Below are 13,049 nucleotides of genomic sequence, written 5' to 3' on the forward strand. Positions count from 1 at the left end.
AAGCTCTACCCTCCCTCCTGCCAAGTAGCTGCTAGGACAGACTGCTGTGACAACATTATATACTGTATTTATATCCATTTAAGATAAGTATTTCAGCTTCTATTGTACATTATTAACTCTCTATTAGTCAATATCTAAAATTAATTTCTTGTGAACCTAACAATTGCTTGAAAGGCAAAAGCACACCTCCTGGTATGGTATTGTGTGCATTGTTTATGTAGAATTTTGTGAATTCTCTTAATGTTTTACTAATGTTATGTAACATAGCTGATTAAATAATACATTTCAATCTTTCCAAACTCAACACTGTTACAGACCTTTTGCTGCTCAACCTTTTTTTTAACAAGGTGCTCCAAGTTTGTTTTGTTTTCCTCTCTTTTCTTATTACACAATTTTTCCACTGCTTTTGTTCCTTTCTGAAAAAACATAACTGCATTCTGGTTTAACTACTTTTTACTTTAGGCATTTTGACATTATATATTAAATAAAGTTAGTGATCATAAATATAAAACCTGCAGAACAGTGTGAGTTTGAGCCTGGTAAAATGAAGCCTCACGGCTCCATGACTGTTAAAACTTTATTTACTATGTCCTGTACAGAGTTGATACACTTAAAAAGATCTTATAAGCAATTATACAAAAAATGTGACTAAAACAAGCCACCTGTGCTTGTGTTTGCCATAATGTGAACTAACGGCTTGAAGAAGACGCCTGCTGACGCCTCATGAGGAATCACTCACTGTCGCCCCCTGGTGGACACAAACAGTTACACCTATAATAACAGCTGAGACCAAGTGTAATAAAAAAAGTACAAATTTTATTTATTTTTTTCATCTTTACAAAGGTCTGTTTAACCACTTTTTTTTTAATATAAACAAAATATAACACGTTCTCAACATGGACTGATGGAAAAAAAAAACTAAGTCACACAAAGTATAAAAAGTCTTGTCACTGAAAAAAAATGGAAAGTAGAACAAGGAGTACAAATAGACAAAAGAGCAAAACACCATGGACAGATGTTAAATTGTGTCACAGCAAAGAGCTTACAAAAAGTAAAATGGCAGCAAAAAATTAGAGTAAAACAAAACAACAAAAAAAAAAAAAAAAAAAAAAAAAAAAAAAACCCAACTCAACTTCCTCATCATTGGTTCAGGCAGTACAGAACAACAAGTGCTTCATATGTAAAAGTCCACCAAAAGACAGCAGTGCTGCCAACACAAGTACAGAAACATTCAAGGCTGAAGTGCTTCTCTGACCGATAACCAAACCACACCTAAAATTCAGGTTGTGGCAAAACAATAGTCAAAGCAACACCAAACCCTTTAACCAAGCTTCATAACAATATGACCCCCTCCCTCCCCACCCACCCCCCTTGTTTGGTTTGAAAAATAAACAGGACGTCAAACCAAAAAGCTGCTTAAGACAAGAGAAAACTGTGATTAGTAATACGCTTTTAGTTGGCAACAGATCATACAGGACATAAAAAAAAAAAACTCATAAAAATCCAAATAAAGGAATGTTTACAGCATCAAGTCAGCGAATCAAATCGAGTACGACAGGAGAGAAGCTCGTGGCAGGGGTTTCCAGTCAAATTCCCGAGACAAACATAAGCAGACTAACATGAGGCAGACAGACTTGGTGCATGTCAGAGAAAAGGAGAGGGGCTGGGCACATCTGCAATTCACTTCAGAGCTTTTCAGTGTCGTCTCACTTTCACCCAACACTGAAAACCTCCACCGAGCTATCATTAGTTTTCCAACTAAAGCTGCCAATGCTCCAACTATTCCTAAAGGTTTCTTTTCTAAATTGGATGGAAGCTCGATATATTTTAGCATGTGAATAAATGCAACTCCTCACCTCCTCCTCTCACTCCTCTTTTCTACAAGTAATGACAAATATCACTTATGAAAAAACTTTTTTTTTTTTTTTTTTAAATTCAGGCACGCTCAGGAAACGTGACAAACTGAACTTACATGTAGGCTTTTGGCCTCAGCTCACTGTTCACCAGCAGAGCACCATGTTGACACACACACACACAAAAAAAGCACCTTACGAATAGAGACTACATTCTTTGATAGGAGCATGTCAAGTTTCATACATATCTGTAGGTGTAATGTACACACCTATCAACGGTGCATAGAGAACTTCACCTCATGGATAAATGATGCCAACAAAATGTACAGAAGATGGAATTGCATAAATACCAACAACGTTGGTGCATAGTCGGTGAAACTGACAAACCAAGACCAGATGGTTGTTTCAGGTCTTTGGAGGAGCACTGGAAATCTGAATCACCCAAATCTGCTCCAGATTCTCCACATCAGCCAAACTATGAAGAATCTGATTTAGTCTGAATGTCTAATGGATTGCACAGTAACACCTGTTTTTTTTTGTTTTTTTTACCAAAAGCTACTAAAACTTTTCATTTTGCTTTTTCTACCTCACCTACGAGTGCACCAAATGGGTGATAAGTAAAAGGGACAGCTGGCTCAGCTTCATCTCAGAGAGCTTTCTGTGGAAACCCGACAAACCTCAAAATTGCTAATTTCGACATCATTTTAACCTTTAGCACTGAGTAAGCAAATGTCAACATAAACTTTAAAAACATTAAAACTGAAAGACCACCAATGAAACATTGTTCAGCTTATTTTCAAGGGCGTATTTAGGTATCAAACAGCAATCCTTTTTCAAGTAAATCAGAAATAATTTCATTCAACGTGCATCTTCAAATTTTCAATTGTGTGTTTTTTTTTAATTTATTAATTAATTTTAAGTTCTGAAATTTAGAAATGGCTTTGTTGTGTTTTAAAGTTGGTTTTACAGCCCCTGGACATGAGATACAGGAACATATATAAAGACAAAAAGTAACTCTGTATCTCACATCAGAGCTGCTTGCTTATTGTGTTGTTACATTCAACTCTCCGAGATACTGACTCCGTTAACTTGTAGTAATACTGTCTGTGTGCCAGTAACGATGGATCCTGTTTGCACACATGAGGGTGACAGATGGTGATAGCTTTTTACATGAAAAGACCCTTTCTTTTTTCAAGTAGCCACAGACCGGCTCTGACATTGAAAAACAGACTCTAAAGATCCTGCAGGGCCTCCTCTGGAAGCTGAACATCCTATATTGTCAATATTCAGAGATTTTACAGTACAAGACTGACACAGAGCTTAACTACTGGATTCAGGAGTTTGGATAATGCCAAGGAAATATTTCTTTTCTCTCTCTTTTTATTTATTTTTTTTAAAGTAGTCAAGCTCCTGGAGGGAATCTTACAATGAGTAGGTATTTTAAGTGTTTGTATGTGTGTATGTGTGTGTGTGTGTGTGTGTGTGTACAGAGCACATGTCTATGGGGCGGATCAGTTCATTGAACAGTCCTCTCCCTCTGTGTCTGTGTCTGTGTCTGAGCAGGCGGTGTCCATGGCGACGTGGGTGGGGCTAACAATGACGGCTCTTCTTTGCTCATCCTCGGTGCTGGCTTTCCTTTCCTGAGTGCGTTCAATATGCTGGATGGCCTGCCAGACAGAAACAAAACTATGTTAATACTGGGACAATCACATGTATGAACAACGATACTCGCGCAACTACGATTCTCCACAGAGAGTAAAAAAAACTAGCTCAAACCTGCACAATGGTGTCCAGGTTCTGTCTGGAAGTGGACACGGTGCTGGTGTGTGCAGACGGGCTCATGGTCACCACGGTGACATGGTGATGCTGGGTTAGTGTTGGGGCCGGGACAATGACCGTGGGGTGGTGGGTGGAGGCAGGAATCAGCACCTGGGGAACAGACAACATATTCAAGACTTACTGCCTGCATTAGTTAGTTAGTTGATTTCCATCATGCCTCTAGCTCCACTACAATAAGGGCTGGGATGTACTCGCTGTGAACGCAAGCTTACACGTCAGTGTTCCGCTATGTTTGTGTATATACTTGCTGCAAACAATGGAAGCACGACATGGCCAAAATGCTCATTACTGCAGGTCACCTGATGGGGCAGTACACAGCACTCTGAAATAGTGAAAAGGTCGATCTACCGGTCACATGTAATTCCAGGGCATTCACCCCCAAAACAGTTCCAATTTGGTGCCAATTGTTAAGGCACAAGTTACTGTGCAATGGGGAGGAAGATGCCGGTACAAGGTCCGAGATACGGTCTTCAAACTATCCGCCATTGTGTTTAACTCTGACCTGTCGTGTTCATGGTCTTGTTCATAGAAGTGCCTCTAGTGATCAAGTCAATACTGCAACTCGCTCAAACAACACGTTTCCTCGCATCAACGTGAGCGGCCTACTTGCCTAATGAATGCGAGAATGCATGCCAGCCATGATACTAATGCGCATGCGTCACTAACAGCAAGTATATCCTGGCCCTAAAAGGACCAGCTAAAGGTGCATCCAGACCAACCGTTCTTTTGTTTGTTTGTTCAGAAAGTTTGCTTTGTTGGGGGAGGTGCAAATGTGCAACTGAACTCTAACGAACATCATAGAAGTGAACTCTGGTACACCTGAAAACATAGGTCTCAGCTTAGTGCAAGTGAAACAAATGCTGAAAACAGACTAATATTTCCATCCATCCATTCATTATCTTCTGCCTATATCCACGGTCGAGTGATGGGTGTAGTAGTGTAAGCAGCAAGACCCTGACTTCCCACTCCCTGGCCATTTCTTTAAGTTTCCCTGGAGAAATCCCAAAAGCATCGCCCGGCCGGCTGAAGGACTTAGTCCCTCCTGCATGTCCTGGATCTTCCCTGGGCCTCTTCCTGGTGACCTCCATGCTGGGAAAACCTCCAAAGGGAGGCATCCAGGAGGCATGATAATCAGATGCCCAAGCCACCTCATCTGGCTCTCATGGACAACTCTACTCTGAGTACCTCTGTGATGGTTGAGCTTATAACCAGATATCTAAGATACTCTGCAAGGAAACATCATTTCAGTCTCTTGAATTCGTCATTTCGTTCTTTCGATTACTACCTACAGCTCGTGACCATAAGTCAGGGTAGAAATGTAGACAGACCAGTAAATCGAGAACTTTGCCCTTTGGCTCAGCACCTTCTTCACTATGACAGGCTGATGTAGAGACCACATCACTGCCAACCCCACACCAGTCTACCTGTCATTCTATCGCTCTATTCTTCCCTCACCCCTGAATGAGATCCTCCAGTTGGGGCAGGACCTCACCCCAGCTCAGAGAGAACAGTCCATCCCCCAACTTATATGGTGGAAACAGAAGTTTCCCTGTCTTAACCAGTATATGAAAGTTTATCTTGTTTGTAGTTAATCTTCTCTTTCAGTTAATCTTGATGTTGTGCTGCCTCTGGTGAGGAGAGGAAAATGTTATTCAAAAGGATCTTTTGACTAGACGCAGTCCGAAAGCAAACTTGGACCGGCTGAATGTTGCAACCTCCAACTGAACAGAGTCCCCAATAGCATCGAGCCTAGTAGACCATCAGGTGTGAAAACCACCTAAATGTTAAGCGCATTTGTGTGGCGAATTCCAGGCAATATTGGCCGCCCTCTGGAGCCCTGACATTAATTAGATTAAAGCAGAGGTAAACATACTGCTGTTGATAACCTTCTGTCCATGCGTGTTTCTGACCTGTGGACTATGTGTTTGTCTGTCAGCGGCTTGAATCTGCTGTAGCCGTAGCAGCGTCTGGCTCTGGATAAGCGCCTGCTCCTCCTCCACCTGCTGGGTGATCACCTTCAGACGCTCTGGGTGCAGCTGGGTGTCCAGAGAGCGCACCTACAGGAGCACACGTGGAACATGGGCACGCGTTAAAGACACACTACGAAACTTTGGCAGATGTTCTCGGTGACACGCCCCGTAATGACAGCTAATTCGGCATCCATCTTGCATCCTACCTGTACTGTGAGCTCTCTCCAGCCAGTAAAAGTCAGCCCTATGTTAACTCTTGTATTCTTTTCCCTCTCTTCCTTCGATAATATCCTCTTGTGTTTCTTTGCTTAATATGCCACTGTATGTGTTCAAAATGATCAGCGTGTTTATATCCGCTTGGTGGCTGGTGACGCGGTGTGTAAAACGAAACTCAGCTGAAACATCACACGGCGTCCCGGGAACGAAAATTGTGAAGTGCAGTTTCTTGGCCCAGGGAAGCTGCTGGGTAGCAGCTGCTCCAGAAATATACATAAAAAATGTCACTGTGCTATCCCAAATCAGGAATGCAGAGTTTTAGGGTCAGAAAGTTACATAGTGCAACTAAATTCATCAACCAACAGCTGCAGCCTTATTTTTAATCCAACTTATAACATGCATGGAGCCAGCCACCCACAATTGTGGGTGTTAATTGTTCTTATTAGTCTTCTAAAAATGCAGTGAGTTTTTTTTAAAAGCTTTTTTTACCTTTTTTATTACAACTGCACACACAAAAAAGCATACGATGTTGCATTGCTTAATTACATGAAAATACATTTAATACCACATTATGACGTTCTCCCAGACTCTATTGAGACTCTTTGGAAAAACTAAACACCTGCTCCCCCTCATGTTTACTGACCACTTTAATGGCCTCTTTTGGTTTGTTTGCTTTCAGCACCTGTTCAGTCTTAAGTCTGAACCTGGTGTTCAGGCAGATCCAGGATGTGAGCTAATCAGGAACTGATGGATTTGCTAATAAATGTGTCAGCACCACAAGATGTATTGTAGTTTCATGTTTGCTCTTTAAATTGCAGAAGATCCTATAATAACATCGCAATGTGGACAGTAATAGTCCACATTAACCAAATATAGCAGTTTTTTTTTAACAGGCTTCAGCTGAATCGGGTTTTTAAACCATCAAGTCACCTGTACAACTACAACAAATATTTTTACATCAATCCGGCCTCACCTGCTCCTCCAGCTGCATGCGAGCCGAGCGCTCCTTGTCCAGTTGCTGCCGAAGCTCTAACATCTCCCTCCTCAGCTCCTCAACCTTCTCTTCCTCCAGCATGTCTGGAGACCCGATCCCCTCATCCTTCTCCTCTGCTCGCCTCCTTTTAGGTGAAGTGCTACTAAATTCCTGTGATGAAAAAGGAAGAGGCCACAAACTTAAATGTAAAACAGTATTACCATAAAAATTTTAAACATAACCTTAACAAGTCGTGTCTGCTTAAAGGGAAGTGTGTTAAACTCAACAAATGCCAGTGTGACAAGAAAATAAGGTCAGATGACTAACTGGATGGTATTAGGGCTGTGTGATTAATCAATAAAAATCAATCAATCAAACTTTTCATTTCTGATTATTTATTCTTATGAAAATCGGGACCGCAAACGCTCTCCTTGGGCTTCCATAGTTAGCAGCGGACTCAGTTCACCCTTCATATCCGAACGGCGTTTGTCCGAAAGCACTAACAAATATAAAATCGGAAATCAAATTTGGAGATTTTGTTTTTAGGCCATCTTACCCAGCCAAAAGCTCTAACGGTTCTCACACCAAACCAACTTAAAGAGCCAGCTTGCATCGCCAGAAACTGAACAAACAAAACTGCACTTGAACACAAAGACGACTTTCAACTGTTTCCCAGGATGTGAAATCTGTTCATGTGCAAGAAGACACACCTCACCAGTGAAGAAGAGGAAGGTATAATGTATAATATGTAAAGTGGTGCTTTAATTAGAGAAATGAATATTAAAAAATAGAAGAAACCGTATGAGACGTTTTCTGTGAGCTTTCTGTCCCCACTGCTACCTGTGTTCAGGACTTCAGCACTTCTACATTAACACTGTTGCTATTGTTACGCTTACAGGTGACGATCCTCCCTGACCAATCAGCACTCTGCAATGTTTTTGTGTACTTGTTAGAAATGTCACAATCACTTGATTTCACAATTACTCATGGTATGAAATGCTGTGATTAATTAATTGTAAAGATCCCTCAACATGGTTACTTTTTATAAAAATTATGTGCAAACTGTTTAAGATCAGCTCTACTTGTATATGGAACAAACAACGTTGCTGCTTGTGTTACTTCTACATGCAGAAGAAGCATGCCCGCTTAAGTATGGCAGAATGGGATTAAAGCACAATGTGACGAGTTAAGCAGCATTCACTTAACGTTACATGATACGGATGAGAAAAACCAAAAGGCTTAGAAACCTTTTTGGCCGGATCATTTTACTGTTCAAATATATTCGACCTGACTGGAATTTTTTTTGTTAGAGTTATATGTGCTGTGTCAAATTAACACATAATAACTGTAAAATTGTTATTCTCTGACAATGATCATACCAATAAAATCTTTAATCATGACACCTTAGTCCTTGTTTAGCATTGGTTCCTATTACTAAAACTATCTGATGTCAACAGATTACACATAACAACCAAAACATATTAGCAGCAAGTAAGCTGAGATGATGGCTTTAGTGTTGTTTCACTACCTATGCAAGAAAAAGCCAATGCGTGACATGTGTATCTGTAAGATAGAGTTAAAACAGCATGCAACATCCAGACCTTTGTGATATGCAACGAAGACATGGCACATGCATTTACCTGGATGAAACGTTTGAGCTGGTTGTTCTGGGCCAGAAGTTGAGTCTTTTCTTGCTCCAAAGCGAAGATGTAGTCTGCTGTCTGCTGCAAGATGGCAGCCTGGCAATGATGATGCACAGAGAAAAGTTATATCATGACTTTCAAACCCATGTTGTGCTCATTAAGAGGAGAAAAAGAAAAAAAGGCACCTTGCTGAGTTTCTCTCCGTCTGTGTGTGGTAGGAGTGTTTTAAGAGACTGAAAACCAGCGTTGATGCTCTGCATACGACGCCGCTCGTTGCTGTTGGCGATTTCACGGCGGATTCGTCTCTCCTGATCCTGGGCTGACTCTGGACTGAGGGGGATGTTGGCCAAGCTGAGAGGAATCAAAGGTTGGAGATGCTCATCATCATCACACCCTGAAGTAACAAAGTTCAAAGTAATCTGGATCTAGATTTTAATTCAGCCTTCTTACGAGCTAGGAAAAGATGTGTCGTTGTTCTGACTTGTTTTTCTTTTTGTAGGCTAAACTATGCAGAAGCAAATATCCAGCTTAATCTCGTTAAACCTGGTGAGGAATGTGAGCTTGCGCAAAGGAAGAACTAATTTGGTACAGATCCAGATCATGTTTGGTAAAACTATGAAAATCAGCACTGGCCTGTAGAGAGTATACCTCTTTGAGGAATTTAGGCTTGATTTAATTTAGCTCCAGAAACTTTGGGGGGGGGGGATCATAACTCTCACATCTGACCTCATTCGATGAAATTGGTATTTTAGTGCTGCAATGATGCACAAAAAAAAAACTGTAACTGCCTGTAATCTCTAACAATAACACCTCAAGTCTCCAACCTGGTGTTTTCCTGACTGCCACTGCGACCCCTTCACATTCCTCAGTCAAGCTGCAAGGAGGTCTCTGAGTTTGGCTGAACTCAGTGCCCCCTCGCCCACTGCTACCTCATGATGTCAGATGTCATGCTGGTAAAACCTTGTGTCATATTTACTCAAAGGGGGGAAAAAAATTTGTGAACCATTAAGGCTGTGGATGTCAACAACAAACCTGAAGAACCAGATCTGGGAAGTTTACCGAGTCGAAAGGTCGGAGACAAGATGCAGCTGATGTGGCCATAACAGTTTGTCTCTACAGCGGATGAGCAAGCAATCATATTTTAATGCTTAAATCCAACATTACAATTTATCTTCAAGAGACTCATTCATAACTTTATGCTCCATCGTATTTTAAATCTTTTGGAGAAACTGAATTAAGCATGCACTTCTTCAACTCTAACACAGCTGGGAGGAATCTTATTAAACTTTCCATTTTCAGACTTAAGTTAAGTCCATCATAACAAATAAACAACTAGAAATGTGCTGGTTACAGATTTTTTACATATAAATAATAGTCTATTTACCAAACCTGTAGGCCACTGGGGATTAAATTTAATTGATGCTCATCAAAATACACTTATTTTCTTACACAAATCTAAGCTCTTTTGATCAGAAAACGACACAACCGCATCTGTCTCTCACTCTTGAGGGTTTTGGGGTTTGTAGCTCAGAGATGAAACCAGCTGTTGTCAGGAGAAGTGGGGCTTTTATTGTGGCCAAAAGGGGGCGCGTGAGCCAGTCTGGACGGCAGTAGCTTTGAAATGTGACTCCGCCAGAAGCAGCAGGCCCTCTGGCACCGTGGAGAACAATGCTTTCCGTCAGTAGCACAGAGCTAGCGCTTTGTTTCCGACCTGTACCAGACAGATACACAAATGTATCCACTGTAACTCACATGAGACATATGGGCGCAGTTGAACAAGCTAATAGAATTTAGTTTCAGGAAACCTGTTTGTATTTAACTCATTCAGAAAACAAGTGCGCAGTGATATGTAACTTGTTAGCTTAGCTAAGCTAATTTTAGCACATGACCCAGCGCTGGCTGTTGCGCGGTGCAGTATTCAAGCACACATCTCCACGCGCCTATACTCAGATTAAAACACTCTAATTTCACACATGTGCAAAAAAATATATATTCATTTGTTTTATTATGTGAGGAAACAGCAAGTGTTGTAAGAACTATGTCGTTACAGACGTGATTTGTTGGGAAACTGCGAAGCGGCGGCGAACACGTTAACTACCACGTGGTTGGTATCCATCTGGATCTGAATGTATCGATTCCACCTAGCAGATTTACATATTTCTTAGTAATATTATTCGAAACGTGATTTATAAACTGTAACGACTTATTCAATCGGCATAGGTAAGACGACCGTACGAAAAGGGACGTATATAATCGTTGTCAACAGACTGAAAATGCACAACAATCAGCTTTTTTCTTTTTTTACAACCATGTTTCAGCTGCCAGGATATGGCACTGGAGCTAACAGCTAGCATGCTACATTAAGTCAGACTACCACACACACATCCACATGCTATAGCCACATGAAGAATAATTTGTGCAAGCTGTATCGCCCCATAACAAATGTCCAACTTGTGCCACACACCTGCAAAGACCTCCAATAACATCCTTTTCCGTCTTCTTGAACTGCTGTAAGGACGGTATCTTCTCTGTCGGCATCATGAAATATTCCATGCTTTCACAGCCACCTTCTGTAGTTCGTGTTTTCTGTTTTCCTTTCTCCCCACTTCCTTACTCGTTAAATATTATGATCTTCGTTTTAATGGCCGAGCACTAACTGAACTCCTGGATGGCACAACTCATAAACGCGGTTTCAGATTTAATCTGAGGAGGAGCGATAAAGAAAATAAAAGCAAATCCAAGCTGTGTTGCTTTCCACAGCTGATGGGGTTCCCTCCAATGTGTGTGTGTGTGTGTGTGGATCTAGCCTCCGCCTACTACGAGTGTGTGTGTGTGTGTGCAGCTGATCTGTGCGAGGCGGGAAACAGCTGGTTGGAATCAGAGCTCGTTTTCCGGAAAACAGAACAAACAGACCAGCAGTGACTTTAGTCCTAAAAATTTATCAGCAGTGAGCAAAATACTAATTATAATACAATAACTGCACCAGATTGGATGGAAGTCATCAGTAGTATAGGCATTAGCAGAGGAAATTAGACCAAAATAACCTTCAAGGTTGCGGTCTGTGTATTTCTCTGTACAGTTAAGCTAAATTCCAGCTGTTTGCATGTTTTCTAAAGATTATTCTATTTTTATTAATATTATCTTAGGTTTATTTTATTTGTTATCTTACGAAAACTAAAAGTGGCCGTGCTTGGCTGTTATTCAAAAATAACATAAAATCATTATCTCGAGATAACGAGGACCATTTTCTCATGAAAAAGGGATAATTTACTTCGTTATCTCGAGAAAACGAAGTTTGTCCCTACAACAGTTCCCGTAGGACACACCCCTCCCTAGCACCGACTACTGCACCGAAATCGTGGAAACCAGCACTGCTCCCACTAGACCACAAACACACTCATTAAAAGCCTTTGTAATTCATTAATGTCCAAAGACATAGCTACATGTTAGGCTGATTTGATTCTCTAAATTCTCGCTAGATGAGTGATCGGATTCTTTGTGATGGAACAGCTCCAGCACTCTCGCGACCCTGGTTTTGAATAATCTGTTATTACTAGAAAGCAAAGTTCGTTTTTATACCTGACTTATTCTTTTGAACTCAATTTCCCATATTTCCTCAGTTTTCTTTTCACGTCATTTCATGCTGAGATATGGCACTTTTTTGTTATTTATTTATTTATTTATTTATTTATTTACAGCTACTGACTCTTTGGGAATCATCTTGTTGGTTCAAAAAGGCCAAACAGTCTTATCGTTGACATTTTTTGTAAATGTTACAAAAGAAATGGGAGCAAATCACTTGTTTTTGAAAGCCTTAGCCTAAAGGTACATTTTAAAATGGCCTCTTGTTCATCCCTAGAGTTTGATGTCTGTTTTTGCTTGAATGAGTGTTAAGAGACTCATCCATCCATCCATCCATCCATCCATAATAGTCAGTTTCATGTGGACTTAAAGTGATTGAAAAGGAAGCTAATCTTCAAAGAAAAAATGTTAAATACTTTAAGCGAACCTGGATAACCATCATTTAAGACCACTTTAAATATTTCTAAGAAAGTCTGTTTTCTTATAAGCAAAATGTAGATTTTTGCACATTACTGTACCATTAATCCTCAGAGAATGTAAATGATGTAATTTTTTTTGTACCTTGAAAATTACACTAAAATTAAACTATAATAGTAATTTCAAAGTTACACCACAATTAAACTGTATAACTAACCTTGCATGTATACAGTTACTTTTGCAACAAATTTGTTTTAACACTCTCCCACCCCACCTCCCACCTTCACCCTACCTTGCCCACCAGTGCAGTCCTTAAACATTGCATTTAGCAACAAATGCCACTCTGTTTGAAAATTACACAATGTGTCATATAAAAGTTTCTCTGTACAATGAAATTCTTTCTTTGCTGTCTGAGAACACCAAATAAATATGAAAAGTAGGAAAATAGAAATTAATAGAAGAAACTAAGAAGCAAATGGTGGATAATATTAAATAAGATAATAGAGACAAATTAAAATGTACAGTGCAAAGTGGTGTAATGTCCAAATTGGAAAAA

General features: G+C 40.3%; 1 protein-coding gene across 5 annotated transcripts; it reads right to left on the bottom strand.

The window, feature by feature from the left end:
- Nucleotides 1-1,888: 1,888 nt before the first annotated feature.
- Nucleotides 1,889-11,310, bottom strand: LOC121637875 (transcription factor AP-4-like). 5 transcript variants are annotated; one of them, XM_041982216.1, is made up of 8 exons: nt 9,997-10,508; nt 9,319-9,607; nt 8,680-8,845; nt 8,492-8,590; nt 6,852-7,022; nt 5,603-5,749; nt 3,630-3,782; nt 1,889-3,520 (listed from the first exon to the last, which is right to left on the bottom strand). In XM_041982216.1, the coding sequence occupies exons 3-8, from the start codon at nt 8,752-8,754 to the stop codon at nt 3,365-3,367; spliced, it is 801 nt and encodes a 266-aa protein (XP_041838150.1). In that variant the 5' UTR covers nt 8,755-8,845; nt 9,319-9,607; nt 9,997-10,508; the 3' UTR covers nt 1,889-3,364. The 5 variants fall into 5 exon arrangements, with proteins under 5 accessions (XP_041838150.1, XP_041838147.1, XP_041838151.1 ...); XM_041982213.1 differs by lacking the exons at nt 9,319-9,607; nt 9,997-10,508 and adding an exon at nt 10,959-11,310; XM_041982217.1 differs by lacking the exon at nt 9,319-9,607.
- Nucleotides 11,311-13,049: the final 1,739 nt, after the last annotated feature.

This window comes from Melanotaenia boesemani, chromosome 4, assembly GCF_017639745.1.
Source record: "Melanotaenia boesemani isolate fMelBoe1 chromosome 4, fMelBoe1.pri, whole genome shotgun sequence".
Lineage (NCBI taxonomy): Eukaryota > Metazoa > Chordata > Actinopteri > Atheriniformes > Melanotaeniidae > Melanotaenia > Melanotaenia boesemani.